Genomic DNA, 26,546 nt, shown 5'->3' with positions numbered 1-26,546 from the left:
CCCCCCCCCCCAGCATATCCTGGTTTTCAAGTACCCCAGCAGAGATAGGGTTAACAATATTTTCCGATTTTTTAAAGTTACCGCTAGTTAGCGATTTCAATTTTATTTACGGCGTTAACGGAAACTTTTCAACAACCGTTAACGGCTCTGGCCCTTAACAGTACCGCTTATGAAATCGTTAACGGTTGTGAACACAGAAGACAAAATTAAAAACATCAAAACACGTAATTTTTTCAAAACAGGCTTATCCGTTTTCTTAACAGAATTTTGCCCAGCCCTACTTCCCTATAAAGTAGTTATAAATAATTCTTCTTCTAAAGACAAAGATCTTCATATCGTTTCTGAATTACATTGTAAATTGAGTTTTTTATGTATTGAAAATGTTCTTGTTCTTGTTATTTTCTTGAAAACAATTATTGATCTTTAATGTGACGCCCCTGCTGACATTACGTTTGTGACGCCCCTGCTGACAAAATGTTTAATGTGACCCCCCTGCTGACATTATGTTTAATGTAACGCCTCTGCTGACATTATGTTTAATGTAACGCCCCTGAAGACATTATGTTTAATCTCAAGTCAAAATATAACAAAATGAGAAACTTAAAGATAAACTAATCCCCTCTTTTCCTTGGCAACTTGATAGCGTATCGATCGTCGAGCTTTGATAATTCAAACCATAATTGTATGAACTAGAAGGGAGATACAACTTACGCGGCCCGCCTTACCTTATTGATCATACATTCTTAGCTTCTTTTCCATACTCCTTGGTTGCAAAGAAATAGAGATACTTACATATGATTTTGTGAGAAGTGATCAGTTCTTTTATCTTGAGAAGTTTGTCTCACATTAACTTTATATTTAGGCTGGTCTTGAAGTTCATCAGTTCTGGCCTTTGGTAAAAATTGAGTGTTCACCTGATCTTAGATTCTTTCTTTGCTCCATGTACACCCCTATATGTATAGATACATATCCTAAGGTTAGTTGTATAGTTGTATATATAGTACATGTACAATGTACACCCCTATATGTATATATACATATCCTAAGGTTAGTTGTATAGTTGTATATGTAGTACATGTACAATGTACACCCCTATATGTATAGATACATATCCTAAGGTTAGTTGTATAGTTGTATATGTAGTACATGTACAATGTACACCCCTAAATGTATAGATACATATCCTAAGGTTAGTTGTTTTTTTGTATATATATAGTACAAGTACAATGTACACCCCTATATGTAAAGATACATATCCTAAGGTTAGTTGTATAGTTGTATAGTTGTATATGTAGTATATGTACAATTTGTACACTCCTATGTATAGATACATATCTTAAGATTAGTGGTATATGTAGTACATGTACAATCTACACCCATATATTTATATATATATCATTGGATTAAAATTAATAAAAGAAAGTAACCAAAAAAAAATAAAAAAAACGTTTAATCTTTTCTATATTTTCTATTAATAAATACAAATTCACATTAAAATAAACAAGATAAATAACTTAAATCAAAATCAAAAATAATTCTTTTAATGTTCAGCCTTTGCCCGCTTGTCGGTCAGTGTGTGAGCGGGCAAAGCTTGGTTGTTTACCAGTCATGCAGAAATATGGCTTCGAATGGCCGAGTAGGTTAGGATTTTTAAAACCATTTAAAACTATTCCATTATTCGAAATTATAGTGTGTGACAGCTTTAGTGGTCGGCGATTATATCAATACAATAAAGACACATTTTTATTAATAAGGCTTTGATCCCTAACAAGCAATGTTCAAATTACAAGTTTACAAGCAAACGAAGAGAAACTGTTATTTGACAACTCCTCTTTTTAACATGTACATATGTGTCTCTGCTGTTTGAAAGATTGGTAGAAATCAAAATTGAAATTTGTTGTTTTGATATATACGAAGACGACTGAACTTATCAAATATTTTTTTTATGTAAAAGACCAAACTTTATCCCTGATGGTGGTTTTTAAGATCTCATTCTGAGTTCGGAGGCAAATCTAAAACCTGGATTATCACATGTAATTTTCTAAACCATGTCTTTTTTAAAAGTGTAGTAGAGATGAATAATTTATTGATAATTCGCCCCAAACCCTGATTGTTTATCTTTATAACGTGATTGCGTAGACATTTGAACTTTGAATTCTGCTAAATGTGATATTCAAAGTTTGAAATGACAAAGGTCACCACCATCAGGTTCTCTAAATATACTGATTTGAGTGATAACCTATTGTTTAGTTCTTAATATAAAAAATAACTGCCCTTTAATTCAAAATTTTAGAAAATATCTGTAATTGTAAAATATTATAGAATGTCTTGTTCCCTACTTCCTGAGTATGGTGGGAAGGAACTATGTATGGATGCCCAGGTAACAGTTTTAGTTTTTGCCACAAACTCTGATATTTCAAACTTGAAATTCTGTCATACACGTCAAACTAAGGTAAAAAGATTGAAGTTTTATATTTTTTTAATCATACTCTATAGAGAAGAAAAATATTCAAAATTTCTGTCATATCACCAAATTAATTGTCTTTTCTACGAGGTCGCAGAGTCGTACCCATAGATAAAGATAGATTGTGCATAAGACGACATTTTTCATCTTAAAAGATATAAATGTACAGAGATGTTTTAAATATATTCCTATTATATAGATTACCTAGGTCGGTTGTGAACATTGGCTGTTCTTATGTCATTGCGTACTTGTGGTGTACATGAGTTCTGTAGAGAGAAATTCAAATTAGTTTAGTCCTTCTCATGTCCTTCTTCAGTTCTCGTCAATATGATATATTGCTCAGTGAAATATTGTTGTTCAAATAGTTCCATTCCCGGAGTTATTTTACACTCTATTATGAAATCCATTAAAACACCAAACCACCCCGCTTATCATTGAAGTACACTTAGAAGTATGAGTTCGCGGACTGTGATTTTGCGTACATAAGCTATCTATGTTTTTTTATTTATCTATGGTCGTACCAGTGATGTCGCTTAAATGTCACCTACTAAGTAAGAAATAACGTTTAAACCATCAGGTTGAACAGATACAGGAAATAGAAAATTATATTTTATGGGAAAAATAAATAAATTCCTTTATAGTTCGGAATTTTTTATTTAATTTTTTCTGATTGCTTTTCATTTAAACCTTTATTAAATTATTACAATGTATAAAATAAACATTGTGTATTACAACTGAAAAAATGTTCATGCACATTATTTTTATATTTTTTTAAAACAATTTTTTTTTTTGAATCTTGAATCTTAGAAAATTGGATACAATTGATACAGACAAATTCTGATTTGATTCTTCTTCTTGTCATCATTTCTCTCGTTTCTTTTCTTTTCCTTCAGTTGACTGTCCCTGATTCTAATTATTTTGAAGGAAAATACATATTTGCTGAAACAAGTATGTACTGGGACACTCTCCTCCCTTGTAGATGTAGTAATTTTCAGTTTTATTGTCGAACTCAAGAATGCTTGACTTGACAAGCTGATTGAAGGTTAATGTAGTGCTGATTCAGCTTCAACCCATACTTCGTATATATTTTCTGAAATGGAGAAGATGAAATGAGGGAGGGGGGGTAGGTCTCTCAGCCCTATCTCAAATGATTTCTCCATTCACAAACGGGAAAAAAATTGATGGTGTAGAACTGATCATAGGAGGGTTCCCTTCAATTTTTCTTGTTCAATTTTCTTTTTTCTTCTTGTTTCCTGTTTGTAGGTTTCTGCAATTTTACTTTGCGTTCCTTGTCTAGAAATAGAAAATCCCTGCTTTCCTCTGATTTTTAATTGTTTTCGACTCTGTGGAATTAAAGGTCTTTTCCCATTGGAGTTGCACCGCATTACAAAATGGAGATTCTTCTTTCTATTGTTCTATTTTTTCTTGTTTCTGGTGAGCTGTAATATATTTTCTTAGTTTGTTTTCAAGGTGTGGGGCAGCCATGTTAATTTTAACCAGCGCTCCATAATTGAATACTCCCTGGCTACTTAAAGCTCTGCATTTCTATGAACTTCCGTGCTGAGGCCTGCCCGCAACTGCAAAATTTTTAGAAAATAAAAGAACAAAAATAATTCCATTAACCCTCCTTGGTTGCAAAGAAATAGAGATACTTACATATGATTTTGTGAGAAGTGATCAGTTCTTTTATCTTGAGAGGACAGGTAGCTGAGTGACCGGCCCCCTCGAACCCTCCTACCCCCCTGTTCACCCTCTAACTAGCTGCTAGACAGACCCACTCAGTACTTCGTAGTCAGTTTGTACCAACCTTCCATCTTATAGTTAAAAGATTATAAGCATAAGGAAATGTAGTGTTTTATACTATAATTGGAAAAGTGATCAGTTCCCAAAAGTGACTTTACTATTGACCTAGAGGAAAAAGTTTTGATTGCTCATTTTTGTGATGATTAATTGATGTCTGCAGTGAAAAGAGTAGCTGTGATAGATAGCTAAATATAACCAGGCCTCGAAACACCACCCTTAGTAGCAGGAAACAATGATAACTTTAAACCAAATATTCGCTGTACTCCATCTTCAAGCTGTTGTACACCATGTACAGTGTACTCAAGAGTGCCAGGAGATAACAATACCAATGTGTAAAGATATTGGGTATAATTCAACTAGACTTCCAAATCAATTCAACCATAAAACACAGGACGAGGTATGATTTAGATTAATATATAATTTGTTTGGGGGTTTTATATATGTTGCATTTGTTTATCTCGCAAGGATAAAGATTTTTTTTCATATCATTAATGCAATTACAATTAATCGAGTGTTTCTTTTATTTGCAAATATGTTTTCCACGAGAACTGCGAAACACTATTCAACGTATTCTCAATAAATGTCGTAATATAATTCTTAATTATTCTTATATTTTGCTATATTCGGCAGGATTACTATAAGTATAAGGATTCAGATTATAAAACTAGATTTTGCGATAAAAAATTCAATTTTCGCAAATTTGCAAATTTTTTTGCAGATTCTAAAAGTAGAGCACAAGAGCTTTCTAATGATGTATCATTTGTCATATTTGGACATAAAACATGGGATTTAGAGGGGGGGTCAAATTGACCCCCCCCCAGCGTATCCTGGTTTTCAAGTACCCCAGCGGAGATAGGGTTAAATGCTTACATAGCTTTTTGTACAATGAATCACAGTTTTAGATTTGCAATTTATTTCAAGTACATTAATTCAGAAATATGTTCTTAATCGCCAACTAAACCATAACAATACACTAATATATTACAGTATATAGAAATAAAAAAGATATACCAATATAAAAATGTATCTTGTCAGGCCCAGAACCCTCAGGGTGCAGGACCCCTAAGCCGTCCCTCTAGTAGAGGTCTACCAGGGACTTCTCCACCACCACCACCAGGATACCTGGGACAGGAGACAGAGTGTTCATGTTCTGCATGTGGTAGTATTCCACAGGCATATCCAGGCAACAATCTAGTTCAACTTAGGTTTGTTTTTACAAGATTTTATGCTATTTTTTTATTTACAACTTAATATTTACAAACTTGCTTCCACGTGTTTCTATAGTTCCACGGGCAACGCCAGGCCCTTCAATATTCAAATCAAATCTTAAGTATTAAAGAGAATGTTATATAAATAATATTTATTCATCTTCAATTCATTATCTCACACAAATTTTGAATCCTTAAAGTAATACATGTTATTTCATTTTTATATTAGTTTAAAATGGAATATAGTTATTCTTTGATTTTCAGTGGTAGGCGATCATATCAATACAATGAAGATGACTTTCGATTTAGATTTGGATTGATATATCAAGCTGGTAAGAAGCATTGATACACATAATCCTATAACTTAGTAGTCAAGAGAAGCTGTCAATTAAAAAATCTTCTCTTTGTCTACTTGTAATTCGAAAAAAGCTTGTTAACAATTAAAACTTAAATTAAGAATTCATCTTTATTGTATTGATATCACCAGTTCAGTTTAGTTCAGTTCAGTAAAAAAATAACGATGGACAAAAAACTCGGATCGTTGAAACGAACTTTGAAAAACGCACTGAAGATTTTACTTACCAATACTGGAGTGAGGAAACGAATAAAGTAGATGGAAAATGAACGAAAGTTTTGAGAACGAACGATTGAACAAAAAACGAGTGATGAACGAACGAATAAAAAAAAACGAGCCCATCTGTTTAAAACACTTAGTTTTTTATCTTCGGGTTGAAAGAAAATGTATTCATAATTTCTAAAAAATGGAAAGAATTATAACAAAATGTATCAATGCCTTTCTTAGTTTTTCTAGTATCGCTAATATCAAAATTTATAAATGTACTCTATTTAATTTCTAGACCCGGGAACCCTCTATTTAACCAATCTATCAGCTGGGCTGGACAACCAGACTGTTCTGCCCCCTGCTACTCACCATTCTTTGGGACTCAGGACAGGTACAATTTTGGTACTTAAAGGGAGTGTTCGCGAAAAATGAAAGGGGGTATAGGCTTACGGCGATAAATAATCGCTTTTGATCGCTACTAATCTTCCTTCTATCTGTTACGTCTATAATGAGAAAATTGTTAAAAACGCCTCATACCGAAGAACGTAGATTCCTTACAAATTCAGAAAGTTGCAACATACAACTCGGATCGTAACAAAATCAATTTAATTTCAAACAAATCATTCATATATTACAACTTATAGTCATAGATATTTTTTGGACGCATTTGTATATAGTTAATATTTCATAATATTTTTTTCTTCCTATGATTGACTTTTAAAAACATTTATTCCTATTTCGAGGATTTTGAAAATGATGACGACATTTTCCATATTTTGTGAAAACAAGTTGTAAGCGAAATATTAATTTTAAAAAACACAAAATAAAAAATTTTATGAAATATCAACTATATACAAATGCGTCGAAAAATAATCGATGACTATAGGATTTAATATCTCAATTATTTGTTTGATAGTAATTTTATTTTTTTACGATCCAAGTCGTATGCTCCAACTTCCTCAATTTGTATGAACGCTTCGTTCTTCGGTATGAGACGTTTTTAACAATTTTCTCCATAAAGACGCAACAGATAGAAGTAAGATTAGTAGCGATCAGAAACGATTACTTATCGCCGTAAGCCTATACCCCCTTTCATTTTCGCGAACACTCCCTTTAAATTTGCCGCTTATCCTTGGTTTTCGCTATAAGTGTATAACGGTATTTTTGTTTGCAGAGAGTTTGCTGAACTATGGTTAACAGTATGGAGTGTGGTCTGCTGCGTGTCTACTTCGATAACTATTGCAACATTTCTATTAGATCCTTCCAGGTATTTTTATAAAACCTTTATCAACACTGTCCCTTTGACAGTATTCCCACTTGAAACCACTTCTAAATTTGGACTGTTAGCATTCCCACTTGAAACCATTTCTAAATTTGGAAATATTTATACTAGAACTTTAAATTTGAACCTAAACATCCTAGGCCTTCTTCAGGCCCGTAGCCAGGATATTTCCAGGCCGCAAAATGGCGCGACGCCGGCGAATTATTTTTTTAAGCAATGCTTGGTTTGTTTTTACAGTTTTTAACAAATGTATTTGAGCTTTTAAGGGTTACATTTTAGTGTCTGAAACTTTTCAGTTTACATATATTATACAATAAACATAAAAAATAAATGAATGGTACTTTAGCTTAAGGAAAAAATTCATTACTTAAAATCAAGGCTTCTTGTCCCTCGGCCTCATCATGATAATATGAAGATGAATAAAAAATAATACTAATTTCTAATATTTTGTTTAAAGGTGTTTATTTATATTGACATTGAGACATTGAGACATTCTTAGTGAATAGATTAAAATTTGGTTTGGGAAGGAAATCAATTCTTACTCGGGCTATATAATTAATAACAATAACTAGATTTTAGAAAATTATGAGAAACAATTTCTTTTATGTGGGACTGGGGGGGGGATGCAAATTCGTCATTGCACCCCCCTTTCAGAAGAAATGGGGGTGCACCTGTCCCCTTGCACCCCCCTGGCTACGGGCCTGCTTCTTCTGAACCCTTTTTAACTTTCTGATAAATTAATAAATTGATTGATTGATTGTTCCAGGTACAACTATCCTGAGAGAAGTATCATGTATCTCTCAAGCTGCTACTTTCTCATCAGTGTTGGATTCATTATCAGAATCATTGTCGGGCACCAGGTGGGAAATAATTATCTAGATAATACATTTCTTCCCTCATTTATATGTTCGCTATATATGGTGCAAACTGCTGGACCAAATTTGTTGAAATTTAACGAAAGAACCCATGGAAACCAAAGGGGTGACGGAGGCTATTTTTTTTTTAAATTCTACGGGCAACGGCGAGCACTTTAGCTAGTTATTTATAAACAGAGTGCTCTTATTTGGTAAACACTTAAATACAGGAATAAGAAAAGCTGCAGGGCCCACTCACTAATATTAAATATATATATAGACTGTATCCTGCAGCCTACAGAATCCACTGTCTAAACGTGGATACAACAATCTACTGGTTTCAAGAGCAAAAATTCCCAACATGTATTCAGGTAATCTTTTTTAAAGTTGGAATTACTGTTAATAATTCTTAGTTAACATCAAGATGTTTAAAAAAAACATTATTGTGAGCATGGCAGCTCTTGTGTATATATGTCTGTTGTCCATGTTAGCAGTAGACCGCCACCGTTTCTACTTTCTAACCAAGACGAGATATACGTTGGAAGACAAATATATGCTTCTGACGTGGCAAAGAAACCCTGACCTAACCCAGATCTAGTCTGGGTCCGGGGCAACGGTTTTTTTTAATGCACAAGGTGGAAGACTCGGCGAGAATTAAACCGAGATGTATAGTTTTCAGCTCGCCGAACAAGCAGATCAGAGAAGACAAATGAGATTCGTCCGCCATTCGAGGCGGAGCATTCTGACTAGTTGTCTTGGTTCCTCATAATTGAATTTTTTACCATTTTTATTTTATTTTTTTATCAGTCATTATTTTGGTGTACCATGCTGCTTATCTATTCATTTCAGTTTATAAAACCCAATTTGATCCGTTTTTATCAGCTATATTATTTTTAGAATGCATGGTTTTATTGCAATATATATGCATAATGCATTTTTTAATGAGTATTAGAGAAAAGTTATTTTAAACGTGTCTTAAAATATCTGCTTTTGCCATCACATCCAGCTGACTTAGTTTCGTCATTTAAAATTGTGTGTTGATGATGGACCAAAGACGATGTTAGTTCAACATTTTATCGAAAATATGTTCGGTCTGGGTTGACACTCGCCAATTCTTAATATATAATAAAAATAAAAATCATTAATTAAAAAGGTTTAAAAAAACAAGAAAATGAACAAACAAAAAAGCCTTTTTTATGGAAATATAGGGAAACGTACTCGAATCAAGATATGTAAAAAAATTTGTAAATATTCATGTTTTAAAGAACTTTAAGACAATTATTATTCCTTGACATTGTTGGTTTAATTATTTGTGTTTCTGACAAAATACGAAAAATATGAAATATGAACATTTTAGTATAATTTAATGAATGATATTAGATGAGGATGAGGTAGTCTGCACCCTGGTGTTTGTACTGATCTATCTCTTCAGTATGTCCAGCTCTCTTTGGTGGGTCATTCTCACCTTGACCTGGTTTCTTTCAGCAGGTAGACAGGCGTCTCTATAATTATACAGATTTTTAGACTTTATTCTATAATTATACAAATTTTTAGATTTTGCTTATAGGCTTCTCTGTAATTATGCAAGTTTTAAACTTAATAGGCGTCTCTGTAATTTTACATATTTTAAACTTTTCAAGGGGTTTCCATAGGTAACACAGAATTTTAGATTTTTAATGTGTGTTTGTGAAAATTGAAAAATGTTTGATTGAACAGAATTTTGTTCTTTTTTCCGATTGCACAAAATATTTTTAGAACATTTTTTAGTCTTAGACATTAACAAAGTAGTCATGATGATAAATAAAATGAAATTTTTTTTTTTGTAAATTTATTTTTGGATAAACTCTATTTTGTTTTTAGGTTTGAAGTGGGCCGAGGAGTCTATATCCAAGTACTCCATCTGGTTTCATGCTGTAGTGTGGGGAGTACCTCTTATACAGACTACAGTTCTACTCCTTATATCAGGAGTAGAGGGAGATAATGTAGCAGGTATAGACAGATATGTTGAATGTTGACTTTATATCTGGAGTAGAGGGAGATAATGTAGCAGGTATAGACAGATATATTTATTGTTGACTTTATATCTGGAGTAGAGGGAGATAATGTAGCAGGTATAGACAGATATATTTAATGTTGACTTTATATCTGGAGTAGAGGGAGATAATGTAGCAGGTATAGACAGATATGTTTAATGTTGACTATATATCTGGAGTAGAGGGAGATAATGTAGCAGGTATAGACAGATATATTAAATGTTGACTTTATATCTGGAGTAGAGGGAGATAATGTAGCAGGTATAGACAGATATGTTTAATGTTGACTTTATATCTGGAGTAGAGGGAGATAATGTAGCAGGTATAGACAGATATATTTAATGTTGACTATATATCTGGAGTAGAGGGAGATAATGTAGCAGGTATAGACAGATATATTTATTGTTGACTTTATATCTGGAGTAGAGGGAGATAATGTAGCAGGTATAGACAGATATATTTATTGTTGACTTTATATCAGGAGTAGAGGGAGATAATGTAGCAGGTATAGACAGATATATTTAATGTTGACTTTATATCTGGAGTAGAGGGAGATAATGTAGCAGGTATAGACAGATATATTTATAGTTGACTTTATATCTGGAGTAGAGGGAGATAATGTAGCAGGTATAGACAGATATATTTATAGTTGACTTTATATCTGGAGTAGAGGGAGATAATATAGCAGGTATAGACAGATATATTTAATGTTGACTTTATATCAGGAGTAGAGGGAGATAATGTAGCAGGTATAGACAGATATATTTAATGTTGACTATATATCTGGAGTAGAGGGAGATAATGTAGCAGGTATAGACAGATATATTTAATGTTGACTATATATCTGGAGTAGAGGGAGATAATGTAGCAGGTATAGACAGATATGTTTAATGTTGACTATATATCAGGAGTAGAGGGAGATAATGTAGCAGGTATAAACAGATATGTTTAATGTTGACTATATATCAGGAGTAGAGGGAGATAATATAGCAGGTATAGACAGATATATTTAATGTTGACTATATATCAGGAGTAGAGGGAGATAATGTAGCAGGTATAGACAGATATGTTTAATGTTGACTATATATCTGGAGTAGAGGGAGATAATATAGCAGGTATAGACAGATATGTTTAATGTTGACTATATATCAGGAGTAGAGGGAGATAATGTAGCAGGTATAGACAGATATGTTTAATGTTGACTTTATATCTGGAGTAGAGGGAGTTTCAGGGAGATAAAGCATATTTGCTAAGTATTAAAAGTATATTTCTTCAATAATTTTGTGAAAGAAATTTTTGATATTTTTAGGAATTTGTTATGTTGGGAGTAGAAATCCGAGTACTATGCTTTTCTTCATTATCCTACCCCTCACATTATACTTGATCATTGGTAAGTATTTTCTTCATTATCCTACCCCTCACATTATACTTGATCATTGGTAAGTATTTTCTTCATTATCCTACCCCTCATATTATTCTTGATCATTGGTAAGTATTTTCTTCATTATCCTACCCCTCACATTATACTTGATCATTGGTAAGTATTTTCTTCATTATCCTACCCCTCATATTATTCTTGATCATTGGTAAGTATTTTCTTCATTATCCTACCCCTCACATTATACTTGATCACTGGTAAGTATTTTCTTCATTATCCTACCCCTCACATTATCCTTGATCATTGGTAAGTATTTTCCTTGTTTATTTCTCAAACAAATGTTTAATTGAATTTTCTATTCAAATTTTACAATTTTAGATAAATATTTTTATAAGATATTTTCTTTTTTGTTTAGGCATTTCTTTTCTTTCTGGAGGTTTTATCAGTCTGTTCAAAATCAGGTAGTTTTTTTAAATTTAGCATTTGAATTATTAATTGCATTAATAAAGATGCATGTCGAATATTTATTAATTATTACTTGATAAATCAAATTAAAACGATTAATTCTAATATAAAGATATGTTTTTATCCATAAAATTAGATTTAATCACTTATATTTGAAATCGATAAATTATTTGGTTATTAATTAATAAGCGTACGTATAGGCGTGATTGATCACAAAAAATGAAATGATCATTTCTTGATTGAAAAATACTAAATAAAAATGGATACATTATTAATTTATTATTATAATTTATGGATTATTGACTGATCATTAAACTTGAATTTTGGACATATCAATGAACCTAGACTTATGATTTATTGATTAATGAACTCACATTGATGAATGAATTAATGAATTTAGACGAATGTTGCGTGAGGACGGAATTTACGAAACAGCGGATAAATTGGAAAAGTTTATAATAAAGATTGCTATATTCGGTATTCTCTACATAGCTCCTGTCCTTACTGTCATAGCTTGCTCCACATATGAGGTATAAATAGAAATCTTTAAAAATTTCTTTGAAAATAATTCATTAAATAACTTATTTACTGTAAAGAAAATGAGTTTTGCCTCAAACTCTAACTTTGTATTCCCTTTAACTGTGCAACCGGATGTGACAGCCTCTTGATATTTCAAACTGTGGATTCTGTTGGATCAAAGGCTTAAGTTTGAAATATCAAAGATTTACAACATCGGGTTGCACAGATATAGGGGTTAGAAAATTTGACTTTGTGGCAAAAAATCAGTTCCTCTAAACCTTGCCATTTTATTGGAGGTGTATATATCTACAATAGCTTCTTAGTTCATAATAGAAAAACGTTTAATATAGCCAAAGAGAATAGAATATAGATTAGAGTGGAATTTAGCAATCCCTCGGTATAAATTTGTCCATGTCAGCCTGAAAGGGAGTTCAAAGTGTACAAATCATGTAAATGTTCACAAATTATATGCAGTAGAGTAAATTAATACAGTATGTTCCCTAGACTATCCATTTTAATTTCAAATTTTTTAAAGTTGTTAAATAAACTTTATAAAATGAATTAGGTGAATAAAAAATCATTTGATTTATAGTTATATCGGAAAATCATCGTTTGTAAAGTGAAAGGCATACAGTCTTATGTGAAATGATCATTGGTCAATTATGAAACCAGCCTATTTCATAATTTGGTTTTCTTTTAATATTGATTTTAGATTTTCCATAAAATGATGTTCGTGGGCCCAAAAGATTATATAGCACAAATAAGTGAAGTACACCTGCAGTATGAAAACAGTACAACAAAATGGCAGTTTTTCACTTTTTTCTATTAAATTCCACTCTAATATATATTCTTTTCTCTATGAATATAGTTAGACTAACTGCCAATGAAAAAAATTTTAGAAATTCTGAAAAAAATTTAGTTAAAAATCTCTTATATTTATACTTTTTACTTTTTTTATGCAGCAAAAAATACCCCATTTTTTAAAATGATCGATCGAATTGTCTAGTTATAAATTCAAATACTTGATAAAGATCTTGCATTTCTTGCTTGTTTTTTGTAAAATTAGTATATTTTAGATAATCTTCGGCTTCTTCATCACGAAAATAATTTTAAGATATGAAAACAAATTCAAGAGTTTTTAGAAGCAAAGAAAAAGTTTAATATTTTTGGAATTATTTTTCTTTAAATGTTAACATAAACTTTTGATCTAAATATTAAAAACAAAAACAAATAATTTTAATCTTTTCTTCTGGCCTTCATATTTTCAAACTCTACTGAGGAAGTTATTAGTCAAGATTTTGGTCATATTTGAATATTATATTAGAACATTATATTAGCTATATTTAAAAAAGAACCGTTCAACTCTAATTATATAAGTTAGATTTTTGAACATCTTTACTTTTTGAGAAATCATTTTGCAAATGTAAAAAAAGTAAACTTTTTAAAGTTATGATTTGAAGTAATAAAACCTTTGAAAGTCTTCATGGATTCTTTGAAACTTATTCTGCTCTTTTTTTTGTTGAAATAGTAAATATGAAAGGTTGTTTCAAAGAAATTGTGATTAATTTTAAAACGATAATTATTTCATTTGCAAAATTTAAAATTTAACAATTTCTAACTGGTTTTCGACGTAACATGAATGACAATAAAAATAAACTTTTTCAAATTTTACAATTTTTGCTGTGTAGGCCTGGAATCTGTCAGCTTGGGAGAAAACTTATTCCTGCCGGGGCTGCCTGGTAAATTATTATTGTCATTTTAATTTTATTATTTTTTATTTTGTTATTATATTTATTGTTATATAGTTTAACCTTACACTTATTTTATTTATTTTTTGTTATAATCATTACTTGAGTTCTATTCAATTCATAGAATCGAAAGAATGACCGGATGGTTCAGGGAAAATTAAAAGCGAGAAAAAAAACAAATTAAAAAAATGGGATCAAGTTCGTCCTTAGAAAGTCTGTTGGCGCAATTTTTTATGCAGAAATTAACTTTCAACGTTTTTTAAGGTGGAATGCTATACTTAGTTAATTACTTTACCAAAAATCGAAATATTTTCGATCTTTAGAGAAATTCAAAAATAATTTAAATTTCAGAATAAGTCTGATGAATATTATCCAGATTTCTCGGTCTATATGCTCAAATATTTTATGCAGTTGGCAGTAGGAATAACGTCAGGTATAGCATGGGATTATTATTGTTTTCAAATTTATCATTACTAGAAATTCAAGGCGCTTCGCGCCCTTCTTTCTAGCCTTAGAGGGCGCTTCGCGCCCATCTTCTGAATTAATTGTAAACATGTTCTCTTTGTGTACATCGTAAAACTAAACAAAAATAATTCGCGGATTTTTACAAAAAATTTCGCGGATTTTCAAAATTTTAAAAAATTTAATGACGATCGAATTTTGATAGAGACAAATATTTGAAATTTTGATGATTCTTAAACCTTCCCTGGGCTCCCTAGATGTCCCACAAAAAATTTGGGACCGATCGGTTCAGCCGTTTTGACGTTTATTGGATACAAACAAACAAACAGACAAACAAACAGACAGACAAACAAGCCAAATTTATATATAGATTATCATTATTATTCAACTTTACAAAAAAATCTTTTTTTATTTGATTTTGCACAATTTTTAATTTCTAACTTTTAACTAAACAATCTTTTTTGCTCGTTAAAATTTGAGAATGCCACAAATAGAAGAAATTTATTTTTTATGTTTTCTTGATTTAGCTTTTTTCAGGGTTTTGGATTTGGTCGGGAAAAACAATAGACGCCTGGAGCTCATTATTATCCAAACTTTTTATTTTGAAACGGTTTAACAAAACTTTTTTTGGGAAACCCTCCCACCTTCCGCCCCTCCCTCCCCTCCCCCGAGTGATATATGGCCCGCCCACCCAGCAAGCAGGGGGCGGGGAGAACCATTATTCAACTATACCAAGGAGGCGAGTAGAAGAAGAAATTCATGTTTAATGAGAAACTCCGTTCCGGGAAAGGCTGTGATCTCAAAAAAGAAGAATATTTATTGTAAATATCTTAAAGGAACTGAGTTTTTGCCAATAATTCTGCTTTTCTAATCCCTGATTTTTGGGACTCGATGTCGTAGACTTGATATTTCAAACTATGAATTATGAAGTCTGAAATATCAACAGATTGTGAAGATATAAGGTTCAGAAAATGTGAGTTTGTGGCAAAAACTCAAATCCTTTGTTTGTGAGCTTGTTATTTTCTTTTTTTTTGTAATTATAATTTCTTTCAAGAGAAAAAAAATATATTCAGTAAAGTACTCTGTAATCTGTAGATATATTAAAAATATATATTTATACATTAGTAAAATTTAGATCGATTTGAAAATAAAAAATGTAAATATTTAAAAATATTTGGTACATTGCTTCAATTATTTTCTACCTAATATTTCTATCTGGTTTATAGAATTTTTGGTTTCAATATATTTTGACTATTAGTGTAAGTTTTTTATGATTCAATATTTTGCTTTAACGATTTTCAGGTTATTGTGCATTAGAAAGGTTCGCCAATTCATGCATGACAATATTGAAGTTAAGGATGGAATCATGGCAATATTGAAGTTAGGGATGGAATCATGGCAATATTGAAGTTAAGGATGGAATCATGACAATATTGAAGTTAAGGATGGAATCATGACAATATTGAAGTTAGAATCATGACAATATTGAAGTTAAGGATGGAATCATGACAATATTGAAGTTAAGGATGGAATCATGACAATATTGAAGTTAAGGATGGAATCATGACATTATTTGATAATTTTTACGCTTGTGCACGTGACCAGACTAGCCACCAGGTTGAACTTCTCTTCGATTTTTTTCATTAATTCATCTCTCTCATGTTAGTACAGAGCGTCCCATATCAAATTAGAATATCTTCAATCTTTAACGCCAAAATAAATCCTTAATATTCGAAAAACTTATCATTTTTCGCAAGAAAAGTCTTATATAAGCCTTATGTTATTTTTCAAAATGATTCATTCTAAATAAATTTTCTGATTAGTCCCAAAAATCGTAATTTAGACCCGTTCTCGGTCTGTAGATTCAGACTTTTTTATTATAAAAATGATTAATACTTTCATGTAAACAAGTTATATTTGTTTGAGGATAAAAATAATTAATACATACATGTAAAAAGTTCAGATTTGTTTTTTTGTTATGATGATAAGTCATAAGATCAGTGGAGGGGATATTGCGTATAGACAATGTAACTGTACCCAAACACAGGAAACTTCATAGATTTTTATTGCACCTTTTTAAAGTTCGCAGAAACCTGAAGAAAGTTAGAAAACCGACACAAATTATTTCCCTTCTACAGGGATCAAGAAATGTAAAACAAAAAAGAATGAAAGACAAAGAAGTTCTAAGTTCGTCGATCCATGAAGTCTATCTTTGTGACGTATTTACTGAAGAGAACAACAGTATAAATAATGTTAATGATGGGTATTAAATTATGTGACTTGATTGTAGTAATTATTGTGTGTTAGGGAGGTTAATCAAGTAATATAAACAGAAAAAGAAATAAAAATCCTTATTTTTAAAGTTTCAAAAATTAATCTTACCGAATCCAAATGTTGTGATCAAATACATAAATTAAAAACTTTTCGAGAAATTGTAATTATTTTTTCGATAAAAAAGTGAGTAACGGGAACAAAATATCAAATAAATAACATATTATTCTTTATTAAAAAAAGCAAGAGCAAAAATCAATAAAAGATCAACTATTCATGAATAAACACAAAACAAGAGAGCCATTTTGCCATTTCTTTATTTTTAAAACTAAATAATTTTAATTATACAAAGCAAAAATAAACCATAAATGGGAAAGTAACTGCTTTTTCTTGCTACAAAATCTGATTTTCTAACTATTATATCTTTGCAACCCGTCGTTTTAGACCTTTGATTTTTTAGACTGTAATTTCTGTATTATTAAGTTTGAAAAATATATATATGTATATATACATATATATGATTAATCTACTGATGATTGCCGCAACGCATAAAACATCGTGTATAGTAAAATTCTGAAATATATTAAAATGTTTAATTTAATTTAAATTGAAATATATTTGTTAAGTATGTACTTCTAAGATTAGATGATCTAAATTTAATCTTAAAATTTAGAGTACAATGAATATAAAAATAAGGTAAAATTATGCGACATCATCGAGACAACTTTGTTACCCCGAAGCTCCTCCGGTATGAGAAAAGCAGGTTTATTCGGTTACATATTAGAAATTCAAAATATTTTCTTCTTCTCAATAGCTCTTCAATTAAAGGACTTATGATTGAAAACATTTAAATCCGTGTTATTTACTTTAGTTTGGTGTTAACGGATAATATGGTTTTTAAACAGAAATTTCCCTTAGAGTTAATATCTGAGGACAGGTTTTAATATTTAGGGGATTCTCTTCTACTTTTAGAAAGCTGAGTTTAAACAGAGGAAACTGGATTTAACAAGTCTGTGCTGGATACAATTGAGATTGAAAATATATATTTAAGGGCCATTTGGGTACCTGTCTTACTTAACTAATTTTTAATTATAAAATTTCGTATTTTTAAAAAAGGTTTGAGCATGCCAATTATTTTTTTTTAAATGTTCGCTTTAAATTTTGATTATTACTTATAATCTAGACAATTTATAATCTAGACAATTTATTAATATATTAAAAGTACTATAGTATAGGTTATATGAAGTAATAGCAAGTAGGGACTAGGGATGGGCCGGCATTCTTTTATTTTTACAACATTTTTTAGCATATCATGTTTTTTTATTTGTACGTATTTAACAGAGATCGAAGTTAATTTTTGTTCCCGTTAAATTTATATTGAATGCTAATTGGGTAATCAAGCGTATTTTCCGATCGGTGAACAATCTCTTTGATCTATATTTGAATGCAATGTATTTTATGCACAATGTTTCAGGTTAGGTTTGGAACTTGATTCTAAATGTCAACAATTAATAATAAAAATTAAATTTTTTACATTTTTCTTCAGTTCAATAAAGTTTATGAGAAGAATCTGCTAGATTAAACTAGAGTTTACAAACACAAGTTTATACTTCTTGTGCGCAATTGAATTAATTTGCTTGTAATTCCGTAATAATTGCGCGGCGCACGAAATAAACGCAATAGTATTTCGTCCAACTTTCTTAGGTTTGTGGTTTAAATTTGTTGAGAATTTTCAATATAAATCTGATGGCACACCATGCACAATACATACACAATTATGCCCAATTCCACGAATACTTAATTTTTTCCCTTTTCGCAATTAAAGCGAAATTCCGCGCAATCCAAAGATGCAAATGAAAGCAATCATTGGGCGCAATTTTGCGCAACGAAATTCTGATTGGAAACTCACCATGAACCCAAACATTTTGTCCGTAATGTCGGCCTTACCGAGAGCATTTTAAAATCTCAAAACGTTGTTGAAAATTACGAAAACAGACACTGCATGGATATAAAAATTAGTGAGATATCATTATAGTAAATCTGTTCATAATTTGGAACAAAATATTCGTTCTTTCGCAAGGATTTCACTAATTATTTCGATAACAAAAAAAATGCTGTGGTTTTCCAACATAACCAATTCATTGGCGGATTTCCTTAATAGGTAAAAATTGTGTTTTTTCCGGAGTCCGAATTTAATGAATTTGAGCCGCGTCTCAAATCGGCTAAAACTGGTTTCCGTTGAGCGTCGGCTAAAATCTTGAAACATTGAATACAATTTCAAGTGAAACCAACCATATTTGAGCTGCGTCTCAAATTTAAGCTTTGGCTCAAATTCTTTAAATTGGGCCTCGGATCAGTTTTTTTATGTTATTGAATACAAACAAACGAAGCTAAATATTTGTTGGAAAGCCGTATTAAAACTATGTCAAAAATTGACTTACTATGTTAATCATGTCGAAGATAGAAAGATAAAGAAAACAACTTAGAAGATATTAGAAAATACTGACTAAATCGTTTAGAAGATTATTATATAGAAGTTAATTTTAAAAGCATGAGACGAAAGAAAATAAAATCCAATATTCGTATACTAAACACTACGACAAAATCATATTAGATCGTCAAATTGGTCTAAAAAACGTTTTTTGGGTCTAATAAATTTTTTTAAGAAGAAACATCATTTTGTAAATTTGAATAAGGTGTATGTAAAAATTTTCTTGCAGAAAATGTATTTTTCGAGTACATATGTTTTATTTGACGTTAAGCTTTGAGCTAATCTAATATGATATGGAGACACTAGCTGTACCTAACTAACGATGCAACTATTCCTGTTTGTCTATCCTGTAAATACAAAAGGATTAACTTCATTCCATAAATTATGCAATCAGTTCAGATAAAAAGTGGTATTCCTGTTTTTATAATAATAATAATAATAGTAATAATAATAATAATAATAACAACAACAATAACATTAATAACAATAATACCAATATAATAATAATACCAATTTAAATAATACTAATTACAGACAAATGTTATCAAAGTGTATGAATTGAATTATATGTAATTATTTGCCCTATATCAATTTCCTGAACACTCCCTTTAATATCAATGTTGTAGAGGATAGCGTTGGTATTCACTGCTTGTTTTGTCGGCTTATCTCAAGCCTGGCCTAGGGATGTAAAAAAAACTTTAATTAATTAAGTATCTAAAATTTCGTTTTCTCAGTTTTGCTTCCTTTTTTATTTTCAAATGTATTTTATTGAACTGCATTGTATTGCACTTTGTTGTACTTTCCTTAACTGGACTGCATTGTATTGCACTTTGTTGTACTTTCCTTAACTAAACTAAGTTCAATTACTGTACTTCTTTAAACCGTTCGAGTTTTTTAATGCACTTTTATGATTTTTTAAAACGTTAATATGACCTTTTCCTTTTTTGTCAAAGGGAGTGTTTGCGAAAAATGAAAGTGGGTATAGACTTCCGGCGAAACATACGCGCTTTTGATCGCTACTAATCTTACTTCTATCTGTTGCGTCTATAAGGAGAACATTGTAAAGTTGCAATATACCACTCGGATGGTAAAATAATTAATTTAATTACAAACAAATCATTCAGATATTGCAACCTAAAGTCATCGATTATTTTTCGATGCATTTGTATTTAGTTAATATTTAATATTCGTGTTGTATACAATGCACTTAAAATTCCGAAATAGTTGGCCGCCAGATGTGTCAGTTATCGACGCTTTGAATGATTACATGTGACAGAGACACCAGCGGAATAAAAGTTGTTTTAAGTGCATTGTATATGAAACAAATAACAAATATTATGAAATGTTAACTATATACGAATGCGTTGAAAAATAATCGATGACTTTAGGTTATAATATCTAAATGATTTGTTGGTAATTAATTTGATTATTTTATGATACGAGTCGTATATTGCAACTTTCTGAATTTGTATGGACGCCACGTTCTTCAGTATAAGTTGTTTCTCCTTATAGACACAACAGATAGAATTGTAAGGTTGGTAGCGATCAAATACTCTGGAACTGGATCGATATCTGCTCAGAACGTGGGAGGAGCAGAGTGGGAGGTTTATTTTTAAATTTCTAATCATACTTGATTTTTATTATTCTTCTTATATGCATTGTAATTGTCTTTTTTTAAAAGCGTATTTTGTAGTGACCCCCCGTGCAAATATGGCAATGTCTGATTCACAATTTCACAAACCTTAATCTGATAACAAATGAGAAAAATAACATGTCGTTTCTGACTCGAAAAGTATATACTTCGGATTATTTCTCCAGTTTTGCATAAACCCACAAATAAAAAATGAACCTTTTTTCTCAAAAGAAAAACGTTGGTTTCTAATTTATACTTGATCAGACAAAGAATTTAATGGAGAGACTCACTGCAACCTGATTTAACCCTTTCTTCACACCGAAGAGAAGTGTTTTCCGGAAATATGTTAGAGCCATTTCTGGGTTTGTTCATTCAGCATGGGATCTCCATTATTGGATTGTTACAGCTCATAGATTTACGCCAAACCAAGGTTATAATGCAAGGAAAGTTAATTGTAGTTGCGTATACTTTGCGTACATATTGAAAATAGTTCTCTCTGGGCGGAATTTGTAAACAAGAATAGATGCTTCAACATCAGTCTTGTGTTTACATTACCGCTCAAAGACAGTAAACTGCAGTACAAAAGATGCGTACACCTCTGAAATAACTTTTCCTGCATTATAACCTTGCGCTAAACGTTATTCATCCGATAATATTCTTAAAATTGAAACCAGAAACAATGAAAATAGTTTTCAAATTTGTACAATGCAATATTGATAAACTTCCGACAATCCATTATTAGATAGAGTAAAGTACTTGGAAAGCTTTATCGTTATTTGATACCACTTACAGGCCATTATCTTATTTTTCATATTTGTTAAAATGATATAATTTTCTTAGCGTAAAGCCAATAATGGCCTGCGTAGTGCCTACACATCTTCTTTATATTTGAGAAAACATAATCTCTGTTTTTCTGTTAATTTGTTTGTATGTCCAATCATAACTCATGAACCCCTTTGCCGATTTGCCTCAATTGTGAATTGGGTAACAAGATCCTGCACTATAGCTTCAGTAGAAGTAAATATTTCCATTTAATGGTATAGCGCCAATATAAGGATTTATATCTAATTGGATAATGAGATAGATAGAAAGATAGATGTTACCGTCAAGCAATTTCTATTGGTTCAGAATAGACACCAAACACATGGCTGAACCCTGATTGGAATAGGCGCTAATACAAGAGTGCCTGGTAAACGCTGGGTTCTCAAGCTAGTAGCATATAGAAATATTTCTAGATTACTGTGAATGGAGATTTCCAGGGGATTCTTATTGATGCTGATACTGAAGGGACCTGGGTAAACCTTCCTGAAGGAATACAATCTAAAGGATCTTGTATCACTCATGCCAGCCCCAGGTAAAAATCACTCTACACTTACATCAATCAGAGATAATCACGCAAGTAAAGATAAGCGATCACACACTCACCCTCAAACACACCAAAATTAAGAATAAGTATCACTTACACCAATCCAAAAAAAAGTATCACTTAAACACCTGGGGATGGGCAATAGCCCGATTTATTTTACAGAAATTTTAATGGTTTAGACTTTAAAAAGGTTTTCTACAAGATGCATTGAGAAGGTTCCCACATTTTAAAACTTTATTCTTTAGAACTTTTTTTGTTATCAAACATGCATATTTGTTAGCCTAGAAAAGAAATATAAGGCAAAAACGATCGTTTTTGCCTTATATTTCAATAATTTTTGGTTCGTTTTTGCCTTATACTTGCACCTAGGGTAACACATTTGCATGTTTGATAAAATCAGACTTCTACACATTGTGATTTAAAGGCCTGGCGCTTTCAAGCAAAAATCGACTAAAACTATATGATGACTAAATAAATCTATTTTTAAATATATTTTAAAGGGACAGTAAGCGTATTTCTAAGTGACCGTCATATGCAAAGATGGCAATTCCCGACTAACAGCAGTTACAAGCCTTGTCTAATCAAGTATGAATTATATATGAATGTTTACATTTTTTAAACCAGATTTTAAACAGATTATAAACAGATTATAAACAGATACAGGTTCCGAGGGTACCGTTGTGAATCGGGCGTTGCCATTTTTGCATGGGGGGGGGTACTTGAAAATACACTTAAAGTCCCTTAAATCTCACCTTTTTAGTAAGAAGAGTGGAGTGACTTTAACGTTTGTAGCTGATGATGATACCGCTAGGAACAAATAGTTGATTTTTTAATGCCAGAATAATGAAGATCAGATATTTACTCCCGTTTTACAGTTTATCTCTTGGAATGATATAGTTATTTAACATCTTGATGTTTATGCTTTGGGGAAGGGATTTCTGAATTTCTTGTTTTCCTACTGTTTTCCTACAATTTTGAAGGAAAATCTCTAGGGGGACTAAAACTTGATTCTAGTAGCTGGTTCCAATTTGATGTTTTTCATTAAACACTCTGAAATCTTTTGACCGACATTTACGAATTCAACATTATTTAGGAAAAAACTGTATTAAAAATTATTTCAGGAAATCCTAACGACATTCTAAATCTATAGGACACTATAAGACATCCAAATTATTCATTTGATCTGACTGGATGATCGGACAAACTTTAGTAGATGAAAATCCTAAATTTCTAGTTTACATAATGAAGCTCTTCGCTCATATACAGGGCTACTCATAAAGGATGAGACTTCAGAGACGAATGTTCGGGATTTGTTTAGCCCGTTTTCTTGCATTCCGAATTTGTTTAGTCCGTTTTCTTGCATTCCGGATTCCTTGTCGGCCATAACTGGCCTATATCTGTTTTAAATCATTAAATAAACCATCAAAATAATATATTAGGTGTAGAAACCAAAAATCAAGCTTCAAATCGTCATATTTTTAGAGTTTTTGGGTCGTCTTAATAGTATCATGCTTTGTTTGTAACCCTGTATATATGTTAGCCATAGCTGGCCAAACGGCTAGACCAAATTTTAGGGAACCTCAAATTTGTTTCGAAATTTCACGGGCAACACTGGGCATTTTAGATAAAATTATGATTGAATACCAACTTACCAAGCGTGGGTAAATGGCAGGAGATAATATGAGTAATATTAAAAACCTGGGCAACGTCGCGTTCTCCAGCTAGTAAAAAATAATATTTAACCAACTGTTTTTGAGCTAGACCTAAATTCTCTGGCTACTTGGCGAACACCAAGCAGAGCTGGATCAAGATCAGCGCATAATCAGAATTCACAAGATTAGCGCATGCGCAGCACTTCGTTAAGATGAGACCTCTTCGAGCAATGTTAAAAAATAAATGTTTTATTATTCATAAAAGAAGTCGACAAAATAAATAGTTAACTCATTTATCCATATGATTTGTTTAACTCAATGAGCACCGGCAGCTGAAGTCAGAATTTTTATATGTTGTGTATCTTGAGATCAAGCTTTAATCTCCAACTTATGAATCTTGAGATCAAGCTTTAATCTCCAACTTCTGAATCTTGAGATCAAGCTTTAATCTCCAACTTCTGAATCTTGAGATCAAGCTTTAATCTCCAACTTGTGAAGAGCTAAGATTAATTTAATTTCCTTTTCAATATCGGATAGTGGTCATACCATGCAGGGATAACTTATTTATCCTCAAATTTAAACATACAACAGATATTGAGAAGNTTTTTTAATAACTTAAATACGGCTTATATTTACTTCACTTTTTTAAAATAATAGTTTTAAACAAGTTTTTTGATACATAGGGAAGGGGGGAGGACGGTCAAACGGCGGGTTGGTGTTTCAAAAAAAATCTGTAATTGTTAATAACATTTTTATTGATTAAGGTACAGGGCTAAAACTTATATATTTGAAAAGCTCTTGAAAGATGGATATAATAACATGAATCAAATGTTAATAATTGGAAAAAGTAAAAATAACAATATTTGAACAAATTTTCTACATACTTTTTGAACTTTTTCTAAATCCTTCTTAACACCTTAACTATTAAAGTTAGAGGTCTAATCTTTTTTTAATAATTTTTAATTAATTTTTTGTAAAGTTGAACTATTGACATGTATCACACTCCCCTATCTCAACATTAAAAACAAAAATAGCCCAAACATGATAGGGTTAAAGATTAAAGACTCTTCACTTGTTAAATATGGAAGATTTAATAAAAGTGATTAAAAGTACGCAAACTAACTGATGATCCCTCTATTTTTAACTCTAATCTCTGGAAAACGAATAGATATGGTTTCTTATTTTAGAGAATTATGGAAAATAAATTCACAAAACTTGGTTCCCAGAAATAACGTTTTTGTCCATAGATTTATTTTATTTTAATGGACCTTTAACAAAACCAAAGAAATTCTCAATTTCAAACATTTTTTAGAAAACTGATTCATAAGAAAATTCCGAGTAGCTCGGTCAAAATTTTCTTGAATTTGTCCATTGAATTGTAAAAACTGGATCCCGAGGAGGGAGTGGATGAGAGTATATAAGAGGGAGTAGATGAGCCCATAAGGAGGGAGTAAATAGGTGTAAGTATATAGGAGGGAGTAGATGAGAGTATATAGGAGGGAGTGGATGAGAGTATATAAGTAGATGAGAGAATAAAAGAGGGAGTAGATTGGAATATATAGGAGGGATAGATGAGAGTATATAAAAGGGAGTAGATTGAAGTATATAGGAGGGAGTAGATGAGAGTTTATAGAAGGGAGTAGATGAGAGAATAAAAGAGGGATTAGATTGAAATATATAGGAGGGATAGATGAGAGTATATAAAAGGGAGTAGATTGGAGTATATAGGAGGGAGTAGATTAGAATATATAGGAGGGAGTAGATGAGAGAATAAAAGAGGGAGTAGATTAGAGTATATAGGAGGGATAGATGAGGGTATATAGAAAGGAGTAGATTGGAGTATATAGGAGGGAGTAGATGGGAGTATATTGAAGGGAGTAGATGAGAGTAGAGAAGAGAAGAGAAGAGAAGAGGAGAAAGGAAAAAATGAGAGCAGAGAAGGGGAGAGAAGGGGAAAGAAGAGAAGTAAACATTTATCCTCTGTGCATAAATATTTCAAAAAACATAGCTTTGAATGCAATCTAGTGGAAATTGTGATGAACTATGTTTTCAATTTTGGAAAGTTTTAAAATTGAAAAACTGCCTTTATTTTCAATTTAAAGAATTCTTTTAAAACTACTTGAATACTTTATTTAAGTAAGAATTTATGCAAAACAGTTAAAACTTAGTTGAAACTTTAGAAGAAAACTGTACAGGGTGCATAGCCAGGTTATTCAGTTTTTTCCCTGAAGTTTAGGGGCCCTAAAATCTTGTTAAGGGGCGGGGTCTGAAACTGTAGGTCATCGAAACAACTTCTTTAGAGGCCCTGAACCCCAGTTTAGGGGCAATGAAACCAGATTTATGGGGCCTGAATCC

General features: G+C 31.4%; 1 protein-coding gene across 1 annotated transcript in view; it reads left to right on the top strand.

Annotated features, from left to right (window-relative positions):
- LOC111711257 (frizzled-8) overlaps positions 1–15,953 on the top strand; it is a 17,233-nt gene extending 1,280 nt beyond the window's left edge. Inside the window, exons 2-17 of the mRNA XM_023485556.1 lie at positions 863–976; positions 1,552–1,640; positions 2,323–2,380; positions 5,303–5,472; positions 6,333–6,428; positions 7,212–7,304; positions 8,086–8,179; positions 8,454–8,544; positions 9,554–9,661; positions 10,034–10,162; positions 11,516–11,596; positions 12,000–12,045; positions 12,450–12,579; positions 14,257–14,307; positions 14,668–14,749; positions 15,316–15,953. Of these exons, the coding sequence (XP_023341324.1) occupies positions 863–976; positions 1,552–1,640; positions 2,323–2,380; positions 5,303–5,472; positions 6,333–6,428; positions 7,212–7,304; positions 8,086–8,179; positions 8,454–8,544; positions 9,554–9,661; positions 10,034–10,162; positions 11,516–11,596; positions 12,000–12,045; positions 12,450–12,579; positions 14,257–14,307; positions 14,668–14,749; positions 15,316–15,545 (1,662 nt within the window). The 3' untranslated portion in view covers positions 15,546–15,953. The remainder of the gene's footprint in view (positions 1–862; positions 977–1,551; positions 1,641–2,322; positions 2,381–5,302; positions 5,473–6,332; positions 6,429–7,211; positions 7,305–8,085; positions 8,180–8,453; positions 8,545–9,553; positions 9,662–10,033; positions 10,163–11,515; positions 11,597–11,999; positions 12,046–12,449; positions 12,580–14,256; positions 14,308–14,667; positions 14,750–15,315) is intronic.
- Positions 15,954–26,546: the final 10,593 nt, after the last annotated feature.

This window comes from Eurytemora carolleeae, unplaced genomic scaffold, assembly GCF_000591075.1.
Source record: "Eurytemora carolleeae unplaced genomic scaffold, Eaff_2.0 scaffold1137, whole genome shotgun sequence".
In the NCBI taxonomy this organism is placed as follows: domain Eukaryota; kingdom Metazoa; phylum Arthropoda; class Copepoda; order Calanoida; family Temoridae; genus Eurytemora; species Eurytemora carolleeae.
The sequence above is the reverse complement of the archived record's forward strand: the minus strand, read 5'-3'. Positions and strand labels throughout refer to the sequence as shown.